Genomic DNA, 25,053 nt, shown 5'->3' on the forward strand with positions numbered 1-25,053 from the left:
TTGAATAGTGCCATTTATTGCCCCCACATCCCTTCTCCACCAGAGTCCAGGGAGCACACAGGACTCTGTCCTCTCAATGAGACCGCGATGGGAACAGGAGGCTACTTCTTCACTCCTCTGCTACTGCAAATCCAGGAGGGAGAGGAACGACTTGAGCTAGAAAATCGACAAGGACCCATGGGGCAGAAAAATTAATGAACGGGAGGGGCCAAAAAGGTATGATTAAAAGAAAATTCTAGAAAGGAAGACCCTCTTGGTGCACAAGGCCAGGATCCCTCCATTCCTTAGGACACCGCAGCCCCACACCTGCAGTGGTGGATGGCCTCTCTATTGAGGGTCTAGTGCCGATTGATCTACACAGTTCTCTCACATAGTCTCTGATTCCCAGGCTGGGAACCTACAGGGCCGGTGCGAGTCAGCAGAGAGGCTGTGGGCAGTCCTGAGAACCTGCCCTGATGACTGCGGGACCTCTCAGACCCAGGTCAGCGTGGGCCAAGGAAGAAGGGAGGCTGCTGCTCCGCCCGGTCCGGTTCTCCTTGGGCCTCGTGGTCTTGCTCGCTGATAGTCCCCACTGAGCCCGAGGGGCCCTGCCCACCCCTCAGGCACCCCCGTCCCTACCGGGCCTCCCCACCACGACACTCCGCACACCGCGCACCGGACGACTGATCCTCGCCGTCCTCCTCCCCACCTGCCCGATAGAAACTCTGTCCGCAGCTGCTGCAGACCGAAGGCGCCCCAACCACGTGGATCTTCTTGTGTCTCCGCAGGGCAGCGCCCTGCACGAAGCCCTCGCCACACTCCACGCAGATGTGTGCAGGCTCCTCGCCACCCGCTGCCCCCAGCCCGTCCCCGTGCTGCGCGCATTGGTGGGCCAGCAGCCCGGCCCCGTGCCCAAAGCCCTTCCCACACTCCATGCACACGTACGGCTTGGGCGCCGGAGCCCTCCGTGACCGCGGCCCCGCTGCCCGCTGCCCTGCTCCGGCCAGGGCTGCGGCTGCCGCAGCACCGTCCCCCGGTGTGCCCACCACGATGATGCCCTCGCCGTCACCCACTGGGATGGCGATCTCGCCGTCCACCGCCGCAGCCTCCTCGGGCGCTTTGGCGCGCCGCACACTAGCCGCCAGCACCTTGGCCGCCACACCGGGCCCTGACAGCTCTGGGTGCAGCCGCAGGTGGCGAGCCAGGCTCTTGGGCTGGCTGAAGCCGCGGCCGCAGCGCGGGCACACGAAGGGCTTGAGGCCACTGTGTGAGCGCCGGTGCTTGGCCAGGCTCTTGCTCTGTGTGAAGCTGCGGCCGCAGTCGGGGCAGGTGTAGGGCTTCTCGCCCGTGTGGATGCGCTGGTGCTGCATGAGATTGGAGCTCCAACTGAAGCGCTTGCCGCACTCGGAGCAGGCGTACGGCTTCTCGCCTGTGTGGATGCGCCGATGTTGCACCAGGTGCGAGCTCTGCGAGAAGGTCTTGCCGCAGTCGCTACAGGCGTTGGGTCGCTCGCCTGTGTGCGTGCGCTGGTGTCGGGTCAGCTTCGACCAGTGGCTGAAGCTCTTGCCGCACTCGTTGCAGATGTAGGGTGCGGGCGGCCGCGGCCGGGGCGGGGGCCCAGGCGGAGGCGCCGACTGGGGTGGGGACAGCTTGGTCGGGGGCCAGCTGGGGACGTCGTCGTCATCCATGATGAGGATGTCCACTATAAGGCAAGAGGAAAGGAGGCAAGTCAGAGGTGGCGGGCCCATAGTGACTGTCCACGTGCAGGTGGCCAATGGATTGATTTCAGTTTAGTGAGCAACCTGGGGGCGGCTCATCCTTTCAGGGTTCGGACAACCCAGGGCCAGCTGGGTTGTGCCAGCTCGCAGCCTACACCCCTTATCCCATGGAGCACTGATCACTAGAGGTATTTCATAGCCCATCTCCCTAAACCTGCTCTTATTCCCTCAGAGAGGACTTCTCTGCTAGCCTTTCTCTGGACCTGTAGACCAATGGCTAAGGCTACCAGGGTCCCCATAAAGGTCTACCAACCAGAGCTATAGAGGGTCAAGGGTAAAGATGCTAAGAGAAACCCCAGCATAAATGGCACCTGAGTATCAGTGTGGGTGGGAGGGCCAGACCTGATCGCTGGAAAGGTAGGTCTCAGGTCTGCAGGCTAGGACATAATGGGAATGGTGTCACATTTGGGCAATCTAGCTGCAGGGTGGGAAACAAACGGGAAGGAGTTGGACGAACAGGAGGGAACACCAGCTTGTGATGTGCCCTAGCCTGACTATCTGGGCATGCAAGCCCCACAATTAGCCTATTACACCCCCACCTATCAAGGACAACTACAGTCTAGGGGTCTTGCTCTGAGCAACTGAAAACACCCAGGGTAGCCCCAACTCACTCCACATACATCCAGCTGCCTCAAAGCCTGCCTCCTGTCCAAGTCTAACTTGTCCTGCTCTTGAGGCGGGCTACACTTTCTCCAGGGGTCTACCCACCTCTTAAACTCCTCCAGCCCCCCCCCCTTACAGCAGAGCCGAGGCCCACGGTCATATGCCAGGGCCTCACCAGGTACATCCTGCCAACCAGCTCAGCTGAGCAGAACCCTGAAGTCTCTTCAAAATCAGGCTCACAGCCCACTGAAGTTCTCTTCCTCTCTCACCAGCTCCAAGTGCTCATAAATGCGGCCTCGGAGGCGAAGCTGGCAATGAGTAACTGGCCCAGTAGGCCGGAAGACACACTTGAGGCTGTCAACCCCACATCTGGTGGCTGCAGTGCAACCTGCTTCTTTGTAATGGGAGCTAGGTAGGAGGGAAGGACGCAACTGTCAAGGTCAGCTCTCTGACAGGTGTGTGAAGCCCCTGTCCCCCGTCAGGACTGGGGGAGAGTGGACTCGAGGCAAGGTCCCTTCTACTTCTACACTGAAGAAAACGCTTCCAGTGTCATAACCTAAGGAGGCGGCCTAAAGTCAGATGGACACAGGGAGACAAGGTAAGAAAATGCAGTCTCTGTAGTAGAGAGATGGACTTCATATGCTCCAGGGGCCCACGGCTGCCTGCAGACCTCTACATGTGTGTAGGTGTGTGTGTGTGCATGCATGCGCATGTTCTATGTCAAAGGTTACAGAGAACTCTCCAAGCAGCCCAGAGTTCCCATTCAGGAGCTGTCACTCAGGGCCTAGATAAAAAATAAACTCAGGAGATAACAATCACAGACATGCTGGGTGGCTGATAAGGGGTTAAAGCTGAAGCAATGGACAGATGTTTCAAAGTGGCTCCATTAGTGAAGCTGGGCAGGCGAGAGTAAACATGGCTATTCTGTCAGGGCCCAAATCTGAAAGGTAAGTGGAGCTTCCTCCGGGGGCAAGTTCCAGGCCACACACAGCAACTCTTAGCTGGCCAAAGGGTCAGGGCAAAGACTATAAAGATTAAATACTTCCTTCTCGGTGGATCCAAAGAATAGAGCTGCTCTTTCACCTAATACCCACACCACCCTGGGAGAACTGTGTGCACCCTCAACCAGGAACCCTAGTCTTCCTCATGTCTTGCAAACTCTATTTTTAAAAAAAGGAACCTCTACTGCAGGTGTGGCTGTCTCCCTTCTTTACCTTCTCCCAATACTTTGACCCTCAAGCTCACAGTAATCCCTCTCCCTCTGGCATGGATCGAACTGTCTGTCCTCAAGTCCCCTTCGGCATCTGGGAATGCTTTGATTAAGAACAAGAACCTTGGGGGGAGGGAGGCTCAATGCCCCGGCTATGCTTCTTTGCTTGGAAGAAATGTTCCTAGTTCCAGGTATAAGGGACTAAAGTAACAGTTCATGGTGACAGAACCAGAAATCGGCCAAGCCAAGATCTAAACAGCCACACCGATGGTCACTGCCCAACACATCTGCAGCAGTTCCAAGCTTAGAGTAGCCAAGGGCACTCACCCACCGAAGCCCTAGGACCTTCCGGCTTCACTCTGTTCCCCAATTTCAGCTGCACCGTCACAAGGCCAGCAAGGTGGCTCTCCAGGTTCAAGGCTGTGACACACTAGTCTAAGGCAAAGACTTTGAGAAGCGCCTGGGTAGAGAGCAAATCCAGGCACACAGTGGGCAGAGATACTCACTGCCAGTCTAGAAATTAAGGCAGCCTAGACGCCCGTCCCCAGAAGGATGGATAAGGAAACGTGCATGCGTACAATGCAATTTTATTCAGTGGTACAGAATGAAATGTGCAGGACAATAGGTGGAACTAGATTATTACATGAGACAAGCCAGACTCCAACAATATCACTTTTCCTCATACTAAGAAGCTAGGGTTAAGCTAGGGAGTGGTGGCACAGCCTTTAACCCCAGCACTCAGGAGGCAGAAGCAGGTGGATCTCCGTGAGTTCGAGTCCAGCCTAGTTTACAGAGTGAGTTCTAGGACAGCCAAAGCTACAGAGAAACCCTGTCTTGAAACACACACACACACACACAAAAGCAAGCAAACAAACAAACAAAAAAAACCAGCAGCAGCAAGATTTAAATATACGTATGGAGCTGGGTGGTGTGTGACTTACTGGGTAAAAGAACTTGCTGTGAACGCAAAAGGTCCCAAGTTCAAATCCTCAGCACCCATATAAAAGCCAGGCATGGCAGTGCAGGCCTGAATCTCCAATGCTGGCTGGTGGGTAGAGACAAATGGACTCCCTGGAAAGGCGACCTAGCAACAAACACATGCAGCTTCAGGGTCTGTGTGAAAATCAATACACTAAAACAATCTGCATGTGCCTCTGGCCTATGCACACTAGTGGATAGCCACACACAGTGGGCAGACACATGTTCGCACACTCTACACATACACAGACAAACATACATGTGGGAGGTAGAAAGGAGACTGGAGGAGGAAGAGGTCTAAAAGGGGCAGGCAAAATGCAAGAATAATGGAATACATGAGAGAAGCAGAAACAAAATAGTGACACGTATGTATTCAAGTGTCCTAATAGGGCCTGGGAGATGGCTCAGCAAGGAAATGTGACAATCTGAGTTCAGTCACAATGCCCACATGGTGGAAGGAGAACACCAACCCCTCAGGTTTTCCTCTGGCCTCCACATGTGTGTGGTGGCATGTTTGCACCTGTGCACATACAAAACACAATTTAAAACACTAAAGATTCAAAGTGCCAGTGTACCGTGTCTGTGCATCTCTGAGCAGTATTCGCAGTCATGACATGGAATCTGAATGTTAAATACAGCAGGAAGTCTGGGAGCTCAGGACAGAGACCTACAGGGGGCAGAAATGCATCCACCTCCCTTCAGGGCCATCACAGGCTAAGTGACAAGCTAGGGAAGAAGTGGATAAGCAGTAGGGGCAAGAACTCTGGTCACATGTGTTCCTTCCCGGGGCTCCAACTTTTTCTAAGTTGTCTGATTATTCAGTTAAGTGTGCCTGTTTTGTAAATGGGGCAGGCTGTTAAGTGATTAAGTAGAAGTTCCAGGGTTAACTCAGTCGTTAAGGGCACTTGTTGCCCTTGCAGAGAACTCAGGTTCGATTCCCAGCACCAACACAGTGCCAGAAAAATCACCTGCAACTCCAGTTCCAGGGGCTCTGGCACCCTCCTGGCCTTCACAGGCACCAGACAGGCACATGGTATACAGACATGCATATAGGCAAAACACATAAAATTTAAAAATATCAGAAAGAGGCACGCCCACATGCCTCTGCTGGCTACAGTCCACTCACCTCCTCTCGACTAGTGGACTGACAGACCACCCCTTTGTAGCCCAGCCTTGCCAAAGACAGTCTCGAGATGCCGTCCTGTCCTCTCCCCAGAGAAAGGCTCCTGGGATGATATTCAGATCATGGACCAACTGGCCACAGAAGGGGCAGCTATTTGTTCTGTTTGTGGGATAGCAGCTGTGATGATCTCAAGACAACACATTAGAAGTAAGCTCTTGGTGCTTCAAGAGCCCACTTCAGGAGGTTGTAGGCAGGACATTGGCCCAGTTTTTGAATGTAGGTTGGTTTCCTATTCTTCACCAAAGTGACCAAGTCTTTCCCCCTTCCCAACACCATAAAACGCAAGGACTACAGGCTGGTCCTGGTGGTGCAGGGTCTGCAGTATCTGCTTTCTGGGAGGCTAAGGCCTGCTCAAGGTCAGTATGGGCAACTCAGCAAGATCTTCTGACCACAGAAAAAGTAGAACAGGGCTGGGAATGCAGCTCTGTGGCAGGGCCCTTAGGTCCCCAGTACCACAACAAAAACAGGCACTCTTACATTCACTCAGGCTGAAACTGCCCATCTCCAGTGTGAGCGAGCCTCCTCAATGCTGCTGTCCTCCCTGGGTGCAGGACAGCATACCATCTGTTCTATATGCTGCTTACCCAGACCCATCACGGACAGCTTTCCAAAGCAGGACTCCGGAGCAGAATCGAAAGTGCCTGTTTGGGGTTTTGTTTTCAAGTAACTTGTGAATCCATACTGGCAACTGCCACGTGCACTCTCGGCAACCCAAAGTTTTTATTTCAACTATTTAGCATCTCCCACTTGGGTTGGCTCCCATCATCACTGTGGGCAACGATGGAAGCAGAACACAGGAATCACTTACTTGTGTGACCCACGCTGCCTTCTAGGGACAGCCATACTAAGTGCCCTAAGGGGTCCCTTTCCATTTTCACAGTATTTTCATAGGCAGGTATCTGGGTGGCCAGCCCCTGTTCACTGCCACCTTTTGCCTACCTCTCTTTGGTCACTGGAGTTGTCCAAAACTTATTCACCATCACATTTTTGGGGAAAGGACCACAGCTAAGGGGCTTAACTGGGCTCAAGTTCTGTCAAGACCCTTCAAATCCTCGGCCTGGTTGTCAAGGTTACGTTACTATTGTTTTGTTGGGCTGAAATGTTGCTGACAGGAAGTCTAACTTTACTTGTTGCCTTTATTTTTCCTTATAAGATATTCATTCTTTCTGCCAGGAAGCTGGATTTTGGTTTTATAACAAGTGGGATCAAGCGCTGAAGCCCAGGCATGGGAAATGAGAGCGCTACACTGAGCCACATCCTGGCCCTCGGCTCTGAACAGCTGCTCTCAGTGTTTGTGACTTGTTCTCAACAGAACTCAATAGTGGGGATTCTCACTTGGATTAGTTGTTAGGATATATCTGTGTTTGTGTGCGCGTGTGTCTGTGTAAATGCATGCCACAAGTGTACGATAATGGAGAGGTCAGAAGAAGGCATTGGATTCCCTGAAGCTGGAGTTACAGGCAGTTGTGAGCTGCCAGACATGGATGCTGGGAACGGCATCTGGGTCCACGGCAAGAGCAGCAAGTGCCATGTAGCCCATGAATTACAGTTTTGCTATAAATCCTATTTCTTTGCTTTGCATGTATCAAGGATTCAGTCTAATTGTGTATCACACCTTCTTTGCCTAACTTCAATATTCTTTACTTCATTGTAATCTTTTTTTAAAATTTCATTTTTGCTGGGAGACGGTGGCACATACCTTTAATCCCAGCACTCAGGAGGCAGATGGATCTGAGTTTGAGGCCATCCTGGTCTACAGTTCCAAGACAGCCAGCACTACCAAGAAATCATCTTGAAACAAACAAAAATAACTTGTTTTCATTTTAACAAGTATCCTGTTTCTCATCTTCTTAAATAATTTTAATTATATGTACTATTGAGGGGGCTGTGTATGTGGGTGCAGGTGCCCAGAGTCCAATTATCAGGCCCTCTGGAGCTGCAGTTACAGATGGTTCTTCTGCAAATACACGCTCTTAACCACTGAGTCATCTCTAGCCCCTCACCTTTAATATTCTGGGAACAATGTGCTTATTGACTTGAGCTCCTTCTAGTCTTTCCATTCTGAGATGGTTTGCCCCATATAAGAGTTCTATGATCACATGGTTTTTCTGTGTGCCGTGTTCTCACAATACACCTAAGCAATCTGGACTTTGGGGAGGGGGGGAATTCCCAGTCACCTGGCTGTGAAGAGGCTGCCCTGTTTCCTTATTAACCTAACAGCCTTCTAGGGCATGGGCCACGGCTACTTGTACAGGCAGGTGTCCTGGCTCATGAAGCAATAGGATGGAATTCTCCGCTGTTTTCATACTGTGGTCACACAAATGGCCACCAGTTTCCATCAGAACATTCTCTCTTTCCTCCCTCCCTGCTCACAATTAGCTCCCTAGACCATGCCACGCAAGTCTAGGTTCATTGGTTCAAGACCCCAGGCTGCTCCTCACTGGCCTCCCTGGCCTCTCATGTCTCACAGTTCTGCATACAAAACCTACTTTATAGCTATGGGTCCTCAAGTGTGTCCTTGCCCCCAAGCTTCCCAATGAACACCTGAAAGCCATCTCCTCTGCTTCCTTTCCCTAAGACATGCCTACACACCCAGGCTGAGGTGGCTTAGCCCATTTAATGTCTACTAGAGCTAGCAGGTATGCTCAAGTCCTGACACTTGCCAGTGTGGTCTAATGGCTTGGGGTTTGGCTGTGTTGGTGTAATACTACATAGGGACCTGGGAAAATTCAAGGACCATTGCAGTTGAAGTGAGCTCTACCAGGTGATGGAGGTGCATGGCAGGGTGAGTGCTATGTTCCACAGGGAGGACAGAGCCTCATCACCCAGTGGGAGTCTACCGCAATACTGGATGAAAGCCCTTTCGACTGGGACTACTCTACTCTTTGTCTGGAAATCCTGTTGCCAGGCTAAGAACTAAGACAATCTAGAAGGATTACTCTCGTCACGGCCACTGCCCATCTCATACGGCAGCTGGAGCAATCAGGAGAAAAGGAGCTTCGGGGACTGTGAAACCGCTTCAGCCCTAGGGAGCTCTAGCTCACCTGTGCACCCCATGCCTGAGCAAGCTGCTTGGCCTCTGCCCCAATTCGGCTCCCACCCACCACCAATATCCTTTCAGAAATAAAGCAGATTAACAGCAGGCAGCTTGACCTTCCCAGGCTCTATGCATGCTCACTGAGATGGCAATGATGGTGGGACAGACTGCAAGTGCCATTCTCGGTAACAGCATTAGTGCCTCTTTGAACAGGCTTCCCAGAAATATGCAAGAGTCCAAAAAAAAAAAAAAAAAAAGCCCTGCGATCTAATTCTCTGGAATGCCTCTTATTTTCTCAGCAACCACTCAGCAGAATGAGGTAACAAGGCTTCCGCTGTTCAGAGCAGGGCTCTGCTGAGGACCACCTTTAGAGACTAGTCAAGTCTGTGATGAACAGGCCAGCACCTAGACAAGGCAGAGCCCAGGAAAAGCAACGTCAGTGTGCTGGCCAGCTTTAACTGTCAACTCGACACAAGCCAGAATAACCTGGGAAGTCTCAATAAAGGGTCGTCTACACTGGCTGTCCTGTGGGCACGCCTGTCAGGAACTGTCATCAGCTAACTGATGTGGGAAGAGCCAGTCCATTGTGAGGGCGTCACTGCTCAGGGAATCCGAAACTGACATGAGGGGAAAGAAAGCAAACTGGGCCCGCGCAAGCAAACATGCATTTATTTCTCTCAGCTGTCGACTGTGGATGTCTGTGACTAGATGTTTCAAGCTCCTGCCCCTGTGACTTCACGCCATGATGGACTGTAACCTGGAATTAGAAGTTCAGATCAGCCCTTTCTCCCCTACGTTTCCACGGTGAGTTATTTTATCACTGCAACAGAAAGGAAACTGGGACAGTCTATATGCACTTCCGGCGCTCAGGGTCGGGCCAAACTTTTATTGTAACGCACCTCCCCCATGGATCTGTGGTTGTGTACAGGTGGAGGTGACGGGACAAGCCACCTCGGGTCATGACAGCAAAGTCTAAGGAACACTGAAGCAATGTGTTGCAAGCACTGATTTATTAAAATGGAGGGAGCCAACGCATCTGCCACAAGCGGCAGACAGTGTTCACTGTGCTGAATCATGAGCTTTCTTGTCATCACGCTGGTGTCACCAAGGAGAGGGATGAGGGTGCCACAGGCCAGGTTGGGTCTTACCCAACAAACCTAGGCACCACATACCCCACAGGGGAGTTTTGATCCACCCAATAATCCTTTATTAAACAAACAAAACACATGTTGCCAACACTTAAAAATGAATGACTTCATATTTAGCCCAGCCCACCCTTCCCAATCTTACCACATGACTAGATTCCCCTTCCTAGTACTTCACTCATTCATTACAACTTGCAGAACATGAGTTTGGGGGCCACTCCTGATGTGAGGAGTGCCCGTAAAGCAGCCACAGTGCTCCTAGAACCAGAACAGAGCATAGGGCACAAAAGGGAGTGCTCAACAATAGCCAGCTGGAGACATGAGACAAAAGGTGGACCCCAAGGATCTGGAGGGGCCTGTTAAAAGAACCCTTAGGGACTGGAGCATCAGCCTCTCACTCTAGCTGTGGGTGTGGGGCTCTTGGAGGGAAAGGGGCAGGGGTTCGGCTACCACAAAGTCAAAAGGATGGTTCCCCGGCCTGGTGGTGAGGCAGTGGGGTTGGCTGAAGAATCACAGAGGCCACCTCACCTGGGTTCTCATGACTGGCCATCTGCTGATCCTCAGAATCCAGCGGCCCCGGAGACCAAGCTTCTTCCCGCAGCTCCATATCTGGGTCCCTGCAGGAAGGGATAACACAGGAAGACAGATTACAGATGTGGACGGAATAGACGACTCTGCACAGCAAGCACAGTCACCACAGACAGGAGCCTGCACTGAGACAGTGGAGGCTAAAGCTGCAGCACCCTGACTGTTCAGTCCCCATGGCTACACAGGCCACAGCCAACTTCCCATCTCCATGACTCAGTTTCCTCATGGGCGAGATGGAGGGCAGAGGGTGCATGGGGCTACACAACCATGCAGATTTGACACTTAGTACAAGAGACTCATATGCCTCCAGACTGTGGCAGTGACATTCAGGTACAAGAGAGGAGAGAGCAGTGACAGATGCTGTCGATTTCTACATCAAGGTAAGAGCAACAAAAAGAAATTTCAGAGGCAGAAAGCCTGTACCTCCTGTATCAAACATGGACCGATTGGCTGCTCAAGTTTAGAACCATAGCAACAAGCCTGCTCCACAAGACAACAATAACACGTGGGTCTTCTAGGCCAGGCAATAGAAAGCCTGGGCTAGGTCTAGCCCTCAGGAAAACCCTGGACCACAGGTCCCCTACCAGTACAGCCACCTGGGACCCTTCAGGTGGTGTTCCTCCTAGCTCTGGAGAGCCTTTGAGCAAGTGATGACTGCTATGGTCATTGTCCCTGCCAGGCTGTGTTTGAAGTGAGAGTCACCTCCTTGGAAGACCTGTTTACCCTCCTCTACCCCCACCCGGCCTTTTCTCCGTCTCACCCTTGTAGTGATATTTTGTTTTTATCTTAACAAATAAAGTTTGCCTGTAGATCAGAGTGCAGAGCTAAACCACTAGAGGCCAGGCAGTGGTGGCACACACCTTTAATCTCAGGAGACAGGCAGACAGATATTTGTGAGTTCATGACCACCCTGGGCTACACGAAATTGATACAGTCTAAAAGAGAAACAGAGCTCACACAAAGGTGAACCTAGCACATAGGATCACACGCTTTTAATCCCAGCCCTATGGAGGTGGAGACAGGAGTGACTATGGCTGGGCTAGGTGGAGAGAGGACTATAAGACAGGAGGAGAGAGGAGCTCAAAGCAGTCTGAGAAGGCAGTCAGTCTGAAGCAGCTTGAGGACAGGATCACCCCTTTGGTCTGAGGATTCAGTAGAGGTAAAAACTCTCTAGTGACCGGTTCTGCTTCTCTGATCTTTAGCGTTAATCCCTGTATCTGACTCTGAGTTTTTATTATTAATATCAATTAGAATTCGTGCTACACACTAGGGCTCCTTCATGTTACCAGGTTAGTCTGTCTTCATTCATCCACTCCTAAGCCAGCACTACCCATAGGAATCCCAGCACCTACAACAGTGCCAGGCAGCCCAAGTACCTCAGAGAACAATAGTATGAATACATATGTGAATGAAACTGGGCCAAGGAAAGGTTTAAAAGAAAAACCCAATGAATTCTAGTACTTGGTTCTGCCCCAGGTCTGGTTCAGGAGGGGGAACCACATGAAACAGACACAAAGACCCAATAGGGCCCCAGTTGCTGGAGCCAGGTCTGAACAGTTCCGTGACTGCACAAGGCGGCCCTAGGTGCAATGTTTAAAGGAACCCTAGGTGATGACCTCTCCAGAAGCTACTGAGAGAAAACTCAAAACACTGAGGATGCTTCTCAAAAGAGCAAAAAGGTTTAAAACTGGGAAACCTGGAAGGACATCAGCCTATGGACAGGACAGAATGTCAGCAAACAGCTGCAGGCAAGCACATGCATGGTTGGGAAGAGCCATGGGTCATGGGGCTGTGACACTAGTGGGTCCTCCAGCTCTCAGAAGTGAGTCCAAATCTCTTCTGTTCTCTTCATTCCCCTCATCTGACAACCTTCAGGACTATATAACACAGAATAGGCAGGGGTGAGGGCACAAACAAATCAGAACACACACCCCAAGGTCTGTGCGGACATCAGTGACTCCCTTTCGCTCCTGAAAGCCAGAGCGCAGCTTCCTCTTGAGACAGGCTCTCCCTGTTCCAGGGGAGGAAACTACCTTATCAAGGCTGGGAGCCAAGGCCAAGGGATCTGGGAACAAACAAGCTTCCCCAGGCACAACTCTCTCAGCAGCACACAAGCCCCAAAGGGCCCTGCTCTTACATGATCCCACACACAAGGAGGCACCTGCACTTTCTGCTGGGTAATCGGCTTTGTGGCAGCTTATTTCTCAGACAGAGTGGAAAGCTCTGAGAGAGAGGAAGCTCTGTCCCGCCTACACAGGACGCACACTACGGGGCTCTCGGATGGAAGGAAGCTAGGTGTGGTGGTGACCATGTGTTAATAACAGCACTGAGAGGTGGAGGCAGGAGGAACAAAAGTTCCAGGCCAGCATTAGCTACAGAAGGCATCCAAGACCATCCCGGGTTACGTGACATCTTGTCTCAGGATAAAAAAGTGAGCCAACAACTCCAAGGAGAACTTGCAAGTACACTAGGAAAGTGCCAGGTGAACTGTCACATGGAAAACAAGCCACTTCTCAAACAGAAGGAGTGTCCGAGTTGCCCTACAGTTGCACTGTTGGCATATACCAGAGAAGAAACCACGCACCTGCATGACAGCGTGAGTGAACAGCATGCAGTGCTGTGCGTGCCAGCTAGAAAGCAGACAGCAAATACTAGGGAAAGAAACAGGCCTAAGCCTATTATTCCACGTACGTGGACTTCCCAAGGTCATGGACCCATTGAGAGCAGGGCCACATGGTTGCATGAAATGCCAAAGGTCACTATGCCCAGGGCACCAGTGTATGACTCAATGTACATGAACTGCCAAGGTCACTAAGCCCAGAGCTACAAAGTGTGTGGCTCCAGTGAATAAGCTGGCCAAGGTCACAAAGTCCAGGGCACTAGAAGTTTGTGTGTGAACTGCCCAAGGTCACTAAACTCAGGGTCAAATAAGCCAGGGTCACATGGTGTAAGGGTGTAAGATTCTGTATTCACCAACTACTCAAGGTCACTGAGTCCGTGGCCACATGGATTCCGTGGGTACGGGCTCTCTAGAGAAGCCCACTGACAGAAAGTAGACTAGGCCAGGAAGTGGTGCACGCCTTTAATCCCAGCTCAGGAGGCAGAGGCAAGTGGATCTGAGTTCGAAACCAGCCTGGTCTACAGAGTAAATTCTAGGACAGCCAGGGCTACACAGAGAAACCCTGTCTTGAAACAATAATTTAAAAACAAACAAGGCAGCAGCAGAAGTGACTGCAGTGCTGTGACAGCGTTGGAAAGGACCGAAGGAGGCGTGGGCTCCTGACACGGAATCACACACGGGACTAGACAGCAGCGACTGCCCTGAGATTCTGGACGGAGCAACTCGCCCAAGCGTGTGCTTTAAAACAGCGCATTATCAGCACACAAATATCTTTAATACAAAGAAAAATTTTAAAAACTACATATGCCTGATGACCATAAAACTGTCAACATTACAAGTACCTTAGGGGAGAAAAAACAGACAAACTACAGGCACTGGCAGGGGTCAAAGAGGTGGAAAGAGGGCTGTCCTACGAGAGGCTGCTGCCAGTGTGATATTGTGTTCTCACTTAAGAAGCCCAGAGCTCAAGCAGCCGGGAATTCCGTCTCCAGCCTACTTCCTGCAGGCAGGAGGGGAGGCAGGGCACTCCTGCCTCCTCTCTACTCACCTCACCCCTGCAGCAGGCCTTCCACGGTCAGACGAGGACAGACTCCACAGCCTGAAAGCCAGGAAAAGAAGCCTTGCTATTCTGACCAGGCAGGGAGGTAACCCTCAAGGGGACTGGCAGGGTGACCTGTGCTAGTTGGAAAATGTTTGCCAGACTAGCCAAATTCTTCCTCCTGACACTTACACCACGATGACTCCCCTCAAATCGCCACATTTTATATGTTCCTAGTCACCTATTAAGAATGACAGTTTTCTGTCACGCGGGAGACTGGGGTTCGATTCCCCGATGGGGAGCCAAAAAAAAAAAAAACAAAAACAAACAAAAAAAAAGAATGACAGTTTTGGTTCACACTGTGATCCATAAAGTCTAACATATTTAATACCTGGCCAAATAAAAGGAAGAGTTTCGTTGACTCCTAATGTTAAAGAACAAGAGATACAAAAATAAGGACAGCTTTCAAATCCAAGGACTGTGGGAGCCATGAGGAGAGCTAGGGTTGGGAGCACAGACAGGAGGCAGCCTCGCTTAGGTTTCAGGCCATGTGCTGCTGTGTTGATTTCTGTCTGTGAAGCCAAGTTGTATGTGTACGTTCCCCTTACCAAGGGAGCACACAAGTCCACAGCACTGCTGGGCCCAGGGTACAGGAAGGGTTGGCTCCTATCCCACGGGTAAAATAACACACAAAATGTCCCGGAAGGGTTTGAGGAGATGGATAGCTCGGTCCATGGAAGCCTGCCACACTAGCACACAGAGTGAGTTCAATCCCAGCACCTATGTAAAAGATGGATTTGACAGCGCACATGTGCCCCACTGCTGGAGAAAGGGACACACAAGGATTCCTGAGGCCAGGTAGTCTAGCAAAATGATGAACTCCAGGTTCAGTGAAAGACAATTTTAAAAAATAAGAAAATGACTGGGAAAGACTTGCCATCATCAATCAAAACCTGGCCTCCACACCCACACAAAATGTCCTGAAAGATTTAGACTTCAGAAGAGAAAGCATTCTGTTCTTCCTGCCTCGCTGCAGTCTTTTTGTTTTGCCCCAGGCCCCTGGGCACAAGAGCCTAAATTTCTGTGTGGGGTAAGGCAGATCTTCAGCGAGCCTCACAGGCTCTCTAACGTCCCGACTCCTCTAGTTAGCAGAACTACAGGGCGTCTAGATGGCTGCCTAGAGCAGTCCACTGTGCTCTCCAAGAGCTGAAATACCTGGCAGACATAGGCAAACAAGCTGGAAGCAGGTCTGGTACCAGCCAGGGGCACACACCTCTCTTCACCTGGCAAATCCCAGTCTGGAAGCTCAACCCACGTGTTACCACAGCTTCATGCTGTGACCCTGAGCAAATAAAAGCTCTTAGGGCTCAGCTGTGTCGTTTCAGGACAAGCGAGTCACAGAGCTGTGGGACACCCCCAGTGGCACCAAGCTTGTAGGGATGAATCAGGGATTCTTGCAAAGGGTTTAAGAAGGGCATCCAGTCCTCTTCCTCTCCTATCCACTGAGTCCCCCATTCATGGAGGTAGCTACTGGCTCTCTTGTTCTAGGTCTTGAGGCGCAGGACCCACCTGAGATCTCACAGCCTGGGAAGTAGGATGCTGCGTTTGCAGGGGAGGCACAGAGGAACCAGGAGAACCTTAGGAGCCACAAGCCCAGATCCATGGTAAAGAGCCCCACCTGAACACAAGAAAACTCCAAGATGTGCAAAGGTGTTCATGGCGGAGTTTATGCCCAGCATATGGCAGAGGCCCTAGATCTGACCCTCTAGGGTCAAGCTCCAGCACCACTGAAGAAATAACAGCAAACAGTCCAAGCAACACGATGCTTCTGACCAGGAGCCCTGCAGGTGTAGGCCACCTCTGCCTTCCCTCCTCCTCTCCCTTCTCAGCCAGTACTTCCAGCTTCTGATGTTCACCCTGCTCTGACCTCCTCCTTGCAGAAGTAGACAAGTGAGCACCCCCTCGGCCCCCACCCCTCCCAGCAGGGCCCTTAAGCAATTCAATTAGCGTGTGGATCTGACAGGGCTATTAAGCCCAGACAAATTATTGTTATTATTGTTGTTATTAGGTCCCACCCACCCCCTCTGGATGCCTGCCCACCAATTATCCCCTTGCTTTCTTCTGCTGCCAATCTCACCTCCTCCTCCCCCTGCCTGCTGGGACTGGGTGCAGAAGCAGCCCCTCCTGCCCCTCATCCTCTCTCCCTCACTTGCTTCCCTGTTCCAGCCTAGCATTCCTTGCTCCTTTCCTCCCAGCAGCACCTTACCTGTCATTCATCTCCAAACCACCGGTCCTCTTCTGTTTTCATTAGCAAACTACACTCTCTGACTTTTCTGTCACCAAGTGCCCACATTTGCTTTTGAGTCTCAAACACCCCTACCCCCACCTCCCCAAATCCCTGGGTCACCAGCAGAGATACCAACACCACTATCATCCCTTCTTTTTTCAAAGGCACCAAGCAAGCCATTGCCTCCTCTGTTCATTCCCTCTACTCCCTCCACCCACCCACCTACCTCAGGACCTGCTCCTGTGAACCTTCCCTCACTGGCACTCCAGTTCTGGATGCAGCCTGTGCCTCTCAAGACCGCTCTCCACTCCACAATCAATTAGTCTTTGTAAAAAAGTTACTTAGTTCAAATAACCTAAATAAAAACTAAGCAAACAAGCTGAGACATGGCTCAGTGGCAGCACAGTGTGAGAACCAAGTACACGTCCCCAGCACCCACATAAAAACACTAGGGAAAGCACTCCACACCTGCAACCCCAGCGCCAAGAAGCAAAGCCAGGCCTGTTTGCGGAGGGGGATTTGCAAGGCCAACTAACTCATCTACCCAAAAGGGTGAGCTCCAAGCTCAGTGTGACCCCCACCACAAAACCCAAGGTAAAGAGGCTGGAGAGATGCTACAGAGGACATAAATCTGGTCCTCAGCACCCACATGGCAGTTCACAACTGCCTAGAAATCCAGTTTCAAAGGAGCTGATGCTCTACTGGCCTCAAGTACTTGCATGTACATGGCACATATAAACAGGTACATACGTGTTAAATAAGTAAATAAATATTTAAATTAAGTGGTGCACACCTCCCAGCACTTGGGAAGCAGAGGCAGGAGGATCAATGAGTTCGAGACCAGCCTGGTCTACAGAGTGAGTTCCAGGATAGCCAAGGCTACACAGAGAAACCCTGTCTTGAAAAAACCAAAACTAACAAATAAAAGATAGAGTGCTCACACTCATAAGTATCTGCACATGTGCAGTCAGAGCACGCACACAAACCCCGCTGTAAGCACCAGGCCTAAATACCCTTTTCTCCAAAGAAGACATCCAGATGGCCAGTGGGCACATGAAATGATGCTTGCCCTGGGGAAATTCAAGTACAGCCACAAAGAGGATCCACTTCACATTACAGGCCACTGTCATAAGTGCTGGTGATGAGGTCGAGAAAGGAAGCCTCAGGCTTGGCTGACGAGAGGGCAAGGCGGGTGCACCTGCTTTGGAAAACACCTGGCAGTCCCTCAAGGTTGAGCAAACAATCGTCATCAACGCAGCAATTCCACTCCAGTCTATATGCTATAGCAGTGCATGGGAAAAACTTCCTCCACACGGAAATCTAGATGTGAATGTTCTGAAAATATAATCACAAAAACCAAAAAGTCAATATAGCCAGGCAGTGGTGGTAGCACAGGCTTTTAATCCCAGCACTTGGGAGGCAGAGGTAGGCAGATCTCTATGAGTTGAAAGACAGCCTGGCCTACACAGTGAGTTCCAGGATAGCCGTTACACAGAGAAATTCTGTTTTGAAAAACAAGAAACAAAAAAGCCAATAAAAATGGCCATCTAGAGAAGCATGGCACTCAGCCACAATTGGTGAGGCACCAACACACACAACAAAGTTGAAGCTCGAAGGCTTCCTGCTTGTAAATCAAACCAAATTTGGGGAAGCACATACTGCTGCATTCTATATAAGACCCTAAAATAAGCAAACCCATAGAAGAGCAGTTCTCAACCTGTGTGCTGTGACCCCTTGGGGGAGAAGCAGCCCTTTCACAGGCGTTGCAGATATCCAACACATCAGATATTTACATTACGATTTATAACAGCAGCAAAATTACAGTTACAAAGTAGTAAGGAAAATAATTTTATGGGAGGATCACCATGAGGATTAGTTTCTTTTTGTAACAAGGAAATTTTCTAAAATCTTGTGTGGTTTTGCACACACAAAGCAGTGAATATACTGAAAGTCAGCAAACTTGTGTGCTTTCTGTGGGTGAACTGTACCTTATGGAAACGATTCCCTAATTCAGTAAAACTTCCACAGGCAAGAAACAGTACCCTGCCTAACACAGCCCATTACAGTTCCATGCTGTAGCCACAAAACCAAAATTCGTCCAGCCCCCACAGCACCCCAGTCTATCCCAGGCTCTGCAAACTCCCATCTTCTCCCAGAGCCCCAGTCTCACTATCTACCCCTACCGGGCCCTTCTGGAGAATCCTGCCCCAGATCTTCCAGCTCCTCCCCTCTCAAGGGCTGACTCAAGTGCCTCCCCGCCCCCATGCCAGGGCCCCACCGCCTATCACATGCCAGCTGTGTCATTATCTCTAATCATCTTTCTATTTCCTTCTGTGCTCCCTGAGGGCAATCACTAAGTGTGCCAGGTACCTACCATTCCACAGTATGCTTGCTGCAGGTGGCCATCAGCCCACTGCCCTGCTGTCCTCCAGCAGGGTGTTCCACTCTGCTCTCCCTCCCTAGCAGATCCCTTCTGACTTCCCTGTCTGTGACTGGCCTCTCCCCTCACTCCAGACCCTCTGGCTTCCTCTCTAACCAAGCCCTGCATCCAACACCAGACCAAAGCTAAGCCCTCATCTCCTCTGTCCTAGGACAAGGCCTGACCATCCAGGGCATGCATCCCACCCCTGGGCTCTTACACTTGCCCTTCGGGGGTGAGCTCGTGGGGACTACTCCATCTCATCCAGTCAGTTTTAGTAGTGACAATCTGAGAACACCGTCTGTACCTCATCCGGATCTGAGGGTGTATTTAGACATGGCATGGAGCCAGGCAGAACTTCCTGGTCCTCATGCTCTCCTCTCCAGTGTTTTAGCTGAGGAGCCGCCTCTGCCTCCTAACTGGTCTAGTACACTCACTTCCTGTGGGCTCTAGTCTCTTCAGCAGACATGGACACTGTCAACCCTGGCTAGCAGGGCCTGACGGTCAAGGAAAAGAAGTAAACAAGGTCAGGATAGAGAAGGACCTTGACCCCACCTACGCCAGGAGAGCCCTCTAGATTCTAAATTCACTGTAAATCTGTGACACACTTGGCACTCAGCTGGAGCAGTCCCGAGGGGCACCCTGCTCAACCCTAGCCAAGCACAGCCAGGAAGCAGGAGCCAAGTCAGACGGGGACCTGCAGCATGAGCTCTCAGACTCAGTACGTCTGCAGATCTCCAGGGGCACTCATTCCTAAGCACCTGACTCCTAACCATTGGCAAATAACTGCAAACTGCCAAAAGCAAAATCCTCTTCAAGAATACACTGTGCAGGTTTACCAATAACTGCAAGTTAACCCAGGATGGGGGTGGAGTGGGATTCCAACAGTGGGGAACCTGGGATTGGTAGGAGGGGCACAAGGGAAGTATGCCTCCTACTCAACTTTTCTGTGACCCTAAAACTCTAAAAACTAGATCTTTACAGACAGACGAAAGACCCATGAGCCATCTCAGACCCACCCTCTGGACTGGGCTGTTTTCTAGGTGCAGACACCACCTGGTCTTATGTCTTTCTAGATGTGCTGAGGTAACAGGCCCATTTGCCAAGCCCAGCATCAACAGGTCCTCCCTCGGGAAGCCTTCCCTCTGCTGCGACTGTCCTCCTTAGCCAACAGTAACATCACATTCACCAAGTGGAGATTAAACCCCAAGCCGTGGGGTGCATGGTGCTCTAAGAGCATAAACTTAGATCCTGATCCCCTGAACTCCCTGGGAGAGGCCAGAGGACAATCCCTACAGGAAAGCTGCCAGGGTCAGAACCTACCCCGCTACTGACCAACCACGTGACCGAGGGAAGGTGCCTCATCTCACCCCGTGTCAATAGTAAATCATAAAACAAACCTAGTATTGAACAAGAAAGCTACTGGCACTTTATGCCATCAGACAAGGCAATGAAGCCTTTTCTGCACTCCATAACTGCTGTTCCTGTTCAGAGATGAGAAAGCCAAGATCTAGACAACTGTGAGGCTAACACAATGTCATACAGCCACAGAGCAAACTCCAGGTCCAATCTGGGTTGGCCAGACTTCCCCTCAGGACACTGGCACTGCTCTCAATTAATGTCTGTTCCTGTGGCCGAGTCCTCAGTCCTCTGGGAGATTCCTATCCGAACCCTAAAGCTCCTCCTATGGGTTTCCATCCCCTAACATCACTGGGAATGTCCAGCAGGTTGAGTCCTCAAAGGAGGCCAGGAACTAGTCTGACCATCCTGACCCTGCACACAGAGACAAAGCGATGCTCTGAGCAGCCTGACCCTGAGGCTGAGATTTTATCTGATGTCTAGTCCCCAGCATTATCCACGTCAGGGCAGGCACTCCAGCACGGAGCTAGACAGAACTCCCCATTGGGCACAGCAGAAAAGCCACTGTTCTGGGAGCACAAAAAGAGAGCCCAAGAGGCCAAGGCAGAGGAGCAGAGGCACGAGCAACCTGGGTCACCCAGCCCACTTGGACAGGGGCTGAGATGATTCCTCTACAGTTCTTTGCACTCCACCTTAGGGCCATTGATACTAAGACTATGACAGCTCAGCTTCCTACTCACCCTGCTGGCTAGTAAGGCCTCCACCACAGCTGACAGGGATCTCAATTCTCACCACCCTTCCCAGTCACCAGTAGAAGTCACCTCTGCTTATCCCACTAAGCTATAAGTCCCCTACAATAAGAGACTAGGTCTCAAGAGTCTTCTGGCCAGCAGTCCTGTATGTAGGAGTCTTCCTGACAGTTTACCCACAGAATGGGAAACCAGGAACCTCAACCCAATGGCTAGCACCTAAGAACAGGCCTGTAATCCCAGATCCAGGCTTGCCCAGAACTGTTCCAACAGTAGAGATGGCACTACAATCAGGGCCAGCTCTGGGCTCCTACAGAGACCATACTCTGAAGCTACTTTAGGGCCTAGGGAGTATGAACACCAGCACAAGCATCTGTCCTAGCCTGCCCAAACCAAGGTGACCACCTCGGTCCCAGGGACTCAAAGAAGTCAGCACCAGGTGCCTGCCAAGCTCTCAAAGCTCGTCATCAAATTTGCAGACTCTCCTAAATATGGGGCCCAACAGCCGGTACAGCCTGTTAGTCAGAGAATGCCAGTACGGATTTGGAAAGCTTGTGAAGTGGATCTGGGCACACCACCACCACCACGAGAACTATGGGTGCCCATCAGTGACTACATAGTTGTTGGTGGCCTTGAGCTCTGCATCCTGCCATCTCCCATAAGCCCTGGGGTTGCCTTGTCCAAGACCCACCATGCTAATGCCATTGTCCCTGAACTGAGATCTCAGTCCCCTTTCCCTGTAGGCCCCTAGGCCCATGGCCACTCTGGCATATCTCCCTCTTGGTCTGAACAACTCCAAAAAGGGACTACAAGATTCTTGTCAAGTTGACCAGTGTCACCCAATAGCAGGTCTGGCCCACGGAAACCTTCAGAACTTCTCTCCAACCTAGGAGGTGTCCCCACCAGAGAACAATGTCCTGGGGTTAGCTGTGTCTGTAGTCTTGTTGGGCTAGGCTCACTCAGGGAACTGCAACAATGCTCCCCACTTAAGGAGACTGTGGAGGAAACAGCCTGGGAAAGGGGAAGTGCTACACATCCAAGGTCACAGATCTGTAAAAGAGCCAAAACTGGGACTCAGGGGCGCTGGCTTCAAAGACCTTTGAGTAACTTTTGCCTGAAAGGAAAGTACAACAAGGCTTGTACTGGGGAGGATACTGTTATCACCTCCTGTGTCCTCATGGGAACAGAGTGAAGTTCTTCTCTATCGCAGAACTTAGGAAGCTGAAACACGGATTTGAGCTACAAAGCCCATCGGAATGAATATTCCCAGTGGCTGCTACTCAGTCTTAAACTTCACCACGGGCCAAGCTGGAGGATATGCCCTTCCCATCCCATCCTCAGCTCTTAGAGGGAAAATACATGAGAGAAGCGGAATCAGAACCCAATGTTAAAGTTCTCTGGGCCATGGCAGAACAGCACTCAGAAACTCCAGAGAGGCAGGCAGGGAAGGCTGACTGCACACGACCCAAGAGGCTTAGGGCCCACCTGTGCTTTCAGCAGAGCTGAGGCTATACACCTCAACGATGCCCGACATGGAGTCTGAACCACACACTACACAGAAGGAAAAAAAGAAAACAAAACAAAAACCCGAGTCTCTGCCTTTTTAATAACGCCCTGAACAAAATTCCCTGGGCCTGTGCTGGGTCAGCTCTCAGCTTCTGCTTTCCACCCCCTACGTTCACCTTCCTATCCTGGAGCCCAGCACCGGCCTGGCACTAAGACAGGCGTCGGTTCACGCTCCGCGCTCGCTTCTGTATCTGTAGATCACTTTTCCGACTGACCTCTGCAGGTGCTAGGGCACTCATGCCTAGGATTTGGGGGTCACCCTGTGACCTGCTCTGGTGCAGATTGGGGGTGGAGGCGGGAGGGCTGTTGAGGAGCGGGGCTCCGCGCGGGACCCAGCCCCGAAGCCGCCCCGGGGAAGGAAGGCAACTGTCCAGGCTGGGCCGCACGGCCCACGCGGCGCTGACCTTGGCCTGGTGCTTCCTCTCCCGGGACCTGTTTCCTGCCGCCCACCAGCACGCGCGGGGGAAAGAGATGAATGGGCCTCCCGCCGCCTGCATCTCCGTAATTACCCGCCGGATCAAAGACCGGCGCATGGCGCCCGGGGCAGCAACGGACCAGGCCGACTTGAAATGGGGAAGGAAGGGCCTAAACTGTCCCTGGGCCGCCGTTTCCGGTCAACCCGGTCCAGGCGGCTGGGCCCCTTTCCCCATCTGCCCCCCCACCCAAAGTCCCCGGCACTTCCGGCCATGGCCGGCGGCAAGCACGGACCGGGGGTCTTGGACCCCACCGCCCGCCTAGCGGAGATGCCTGCCAGCCCGCAGAGCCGCCTGCGTCGCGCACGCGCACTGCCCCAGCTCGCGGAGCCCATTTCCCCCCGCGCGCCCGCGCGCGAGTTCCCCGGCCGCGCGCCCGCTCACGCCCACCCCCACCTCTAACGCGACGCGCACGCGCACTCGCCCGCTCTGCCGCGCTCGCCCTCCCGCCTCCCCACCCACCCCCGTCCGAAGCCCGGCTTCCCGACGCACGCCCACCCCAGCCCCTCGGCGCACGGCCCCCTGAGTCCGCAGCCGCCCTCACCTCCTCGGCCCCGGGGCCGCCGCGCTGCACTCTTCCCCCTCTCGCCTGCCTCGCGGATGGTGGCAGCAGCGGCAGCGGCGACTCAGACCCTGGGGTCAGGGGGACGGGCGCCCAGGCCGGAAGTGACCTTCCCGGCCGCTTCCGCTCGCGCCTCTCCCTCTCCTCCCCCGCCCGGCTGCCACCGCTTCCTCACCGCTCTAGGCAGGCAAACTCCGCGACCCCTGGCCGCCACCCCCCTCCGGCTCTATGGTTACCGAGAGGCGCCTTAGGACGCCACTTCCGGATGTGTCTAGGACCCGGGTCCTCCGTCCTGCTCTATGGCGCCTCTCTCCGAGGGGCTCCGGCCCCGCCCCCTCCCAGGACAGAAGGCCGGGCTCGACCCGTTAGGAGCACACTTCCGGGTGTCGGGGCGGCCCCCAACCCAGCCTCACCACTCGCGCCTGCGTGGTGAGCTGCTCGCGGGGACGCTCCCGCCACTCCGGTCCTCCTGGCGTCTCTATCATCGTAACCCCTTCCGCTCCGGGATGCCTCCAGGCCAACTCCGGTCTTTTGAAAAGCTCGGTTCCTGAGATCTGCTATCCTGAATCTTCTGGATTGAGAGTTGCACTTTGAGACGACCTCATCTTGAGGTCTGTCCCCGTTATACAGATTAAGTGATATAGCAAGAATGACGGAGCCTGGGCTCGAACCTGCGGAGTATGCCACCCAATTAAGTGTTTCTCTATGACTTAAACTTTGCAAGGATGCTGATGATGGAGGAACGGAATGAAAGAATCCTCTGTAGCTAGTGCTTTCAAGGCACAGTTTGAAGCATAAAATGTCAATGTTAGCTTCTCTGAGACAAATGGCATAATCAGTGCTCTATAACTTTACAAAAGCAGACGTCTGTGCTGCCCGTATTTAAACTGAGAGATGGACCATTTTTGAAACAACCCCTCCCACACCAGAGAAAATCCTGTACAGCCTAAAGAAACAAAGCCCAAAGGCAAAAAGATAGATGACACCTGAGGACAAATTAAGAAAATGGAAAGCATAACTGTCCCCTTAGCAAGATGCCAACTTTATATGCCCCAGAAGCAGCACCCAGCCTTCGCTGCTGGGTCTGTTGGGCTGAGTAGAGAAGTAGGAAATTCAGGAGGAGGCTTGTGCCTAGCGCTGAAACGGAAAATCTCCAAACTGTCAGTTATTCATGTTCAAGGGCTGACTTCCAGGCCTAGATTAAAGATAAACCAGCCGACCTTCCAACTAGTGATAAAGATCACGGGCTGCTTGTAACTGGCTGAAAGAAAGACTAAAGGTGAACAAGGACTGTAAATAGAATTGATTATTCCTCCCTGGCTCTGAGCTACCAGAGCTAAAGGGTAAGCTGGCCACAGTGAACACGCTTAGCTATCATCCCATCCTGAGTCCTGGCCATGCAGAGGAATTCTTAGAATGTTAGCTGAGTTATATGAAGGTTAACTATTTCCTCCGTGGTGAACCTCGGAAGGCAGAGG

At 52.1% G+C, this 25,053-nt stretch overlaps 1 protein-coding gene across 12 annotated transcripts; it reads right to left on the minus strand.

Moving 5' to 3' along the window:
• Znf787 (zinc finger protein 787) lies at positions 1 to 24,011 on the minus strand. Of its 12 annotated transcripts, XM_041653703.1 has the most exons (4): positions 22,945 to 23,175; positions 14,170 to 14,220; positions 10,442 to 10,530; positions 1 to 1,681 (listed from the first exon to the last, which is right to left on the minus strand). In XM_041653703.1, the coding sequence occupies exons 3-4, from the start codon at positions 10,518 to 10,520 to the stop codon at positions 615 to 617; spliced, it is 1,146 nt and encodes a 381-aa protein (XP_041509637.1). In that variant the 5' UTR covers positions 10,521 to 10,530; positions 14,170 to 14,220; positions 22,945 to 23,175; the 3' UTR covers positions 1 to 614. The 12 variants fall into 12 exon arrangements, with proteins under 12 accessions (XP_041509637.1, XP_041509638.1, XP_041509632.1 ...); XM_041653704.1 differs by lacking the exons at positions 14,170 to 14,220; positions 22,945 to 23,175 and adding an exon at positions 23,989 to 24,011; XM_041653698.1 differs by lacking the exons at positions 14,170 to 14,220; positions 22,945 to 23,175 and adding an exon at positions 23,812 to 23,976.
• Between the last annotated feature and the right edge of the window lie 1,042 nt (positions 24,012 to 25,053).

Source organism: Microtus oregoni, unplaced genomic scaffold (assembly GCF_018167655.1).
Source record: "Microtus oregoni isolate MIOR12 unplaced genomic scaffold, Mior012 000006F_ref0000085, whole genome shotgun sequence".
NCBI classification, from domain to species: domain Eukaryota; kingdom Metazoa; phylum Chordata; class Mammalia; order Rodentia; family Cricetidae; genus Microtus; species Microtus oregoni.

Coding starts and splice junctions, on each gene's coding strand:
- Znf787 (XM_041653704.1), bottom strand. CDS start 10,520: ATGGAGCTGCGGGAAGAAGCTTGGTCTCCGGGGCCGCTGGATTCTGAG. Junction 1,682..10,441: donor GGCCAGTCATGAGAACCCAG/GTGAGGTGGCCT, acceptor CTTGCCTTATAG/TGGACATCCTCATCATGGAT.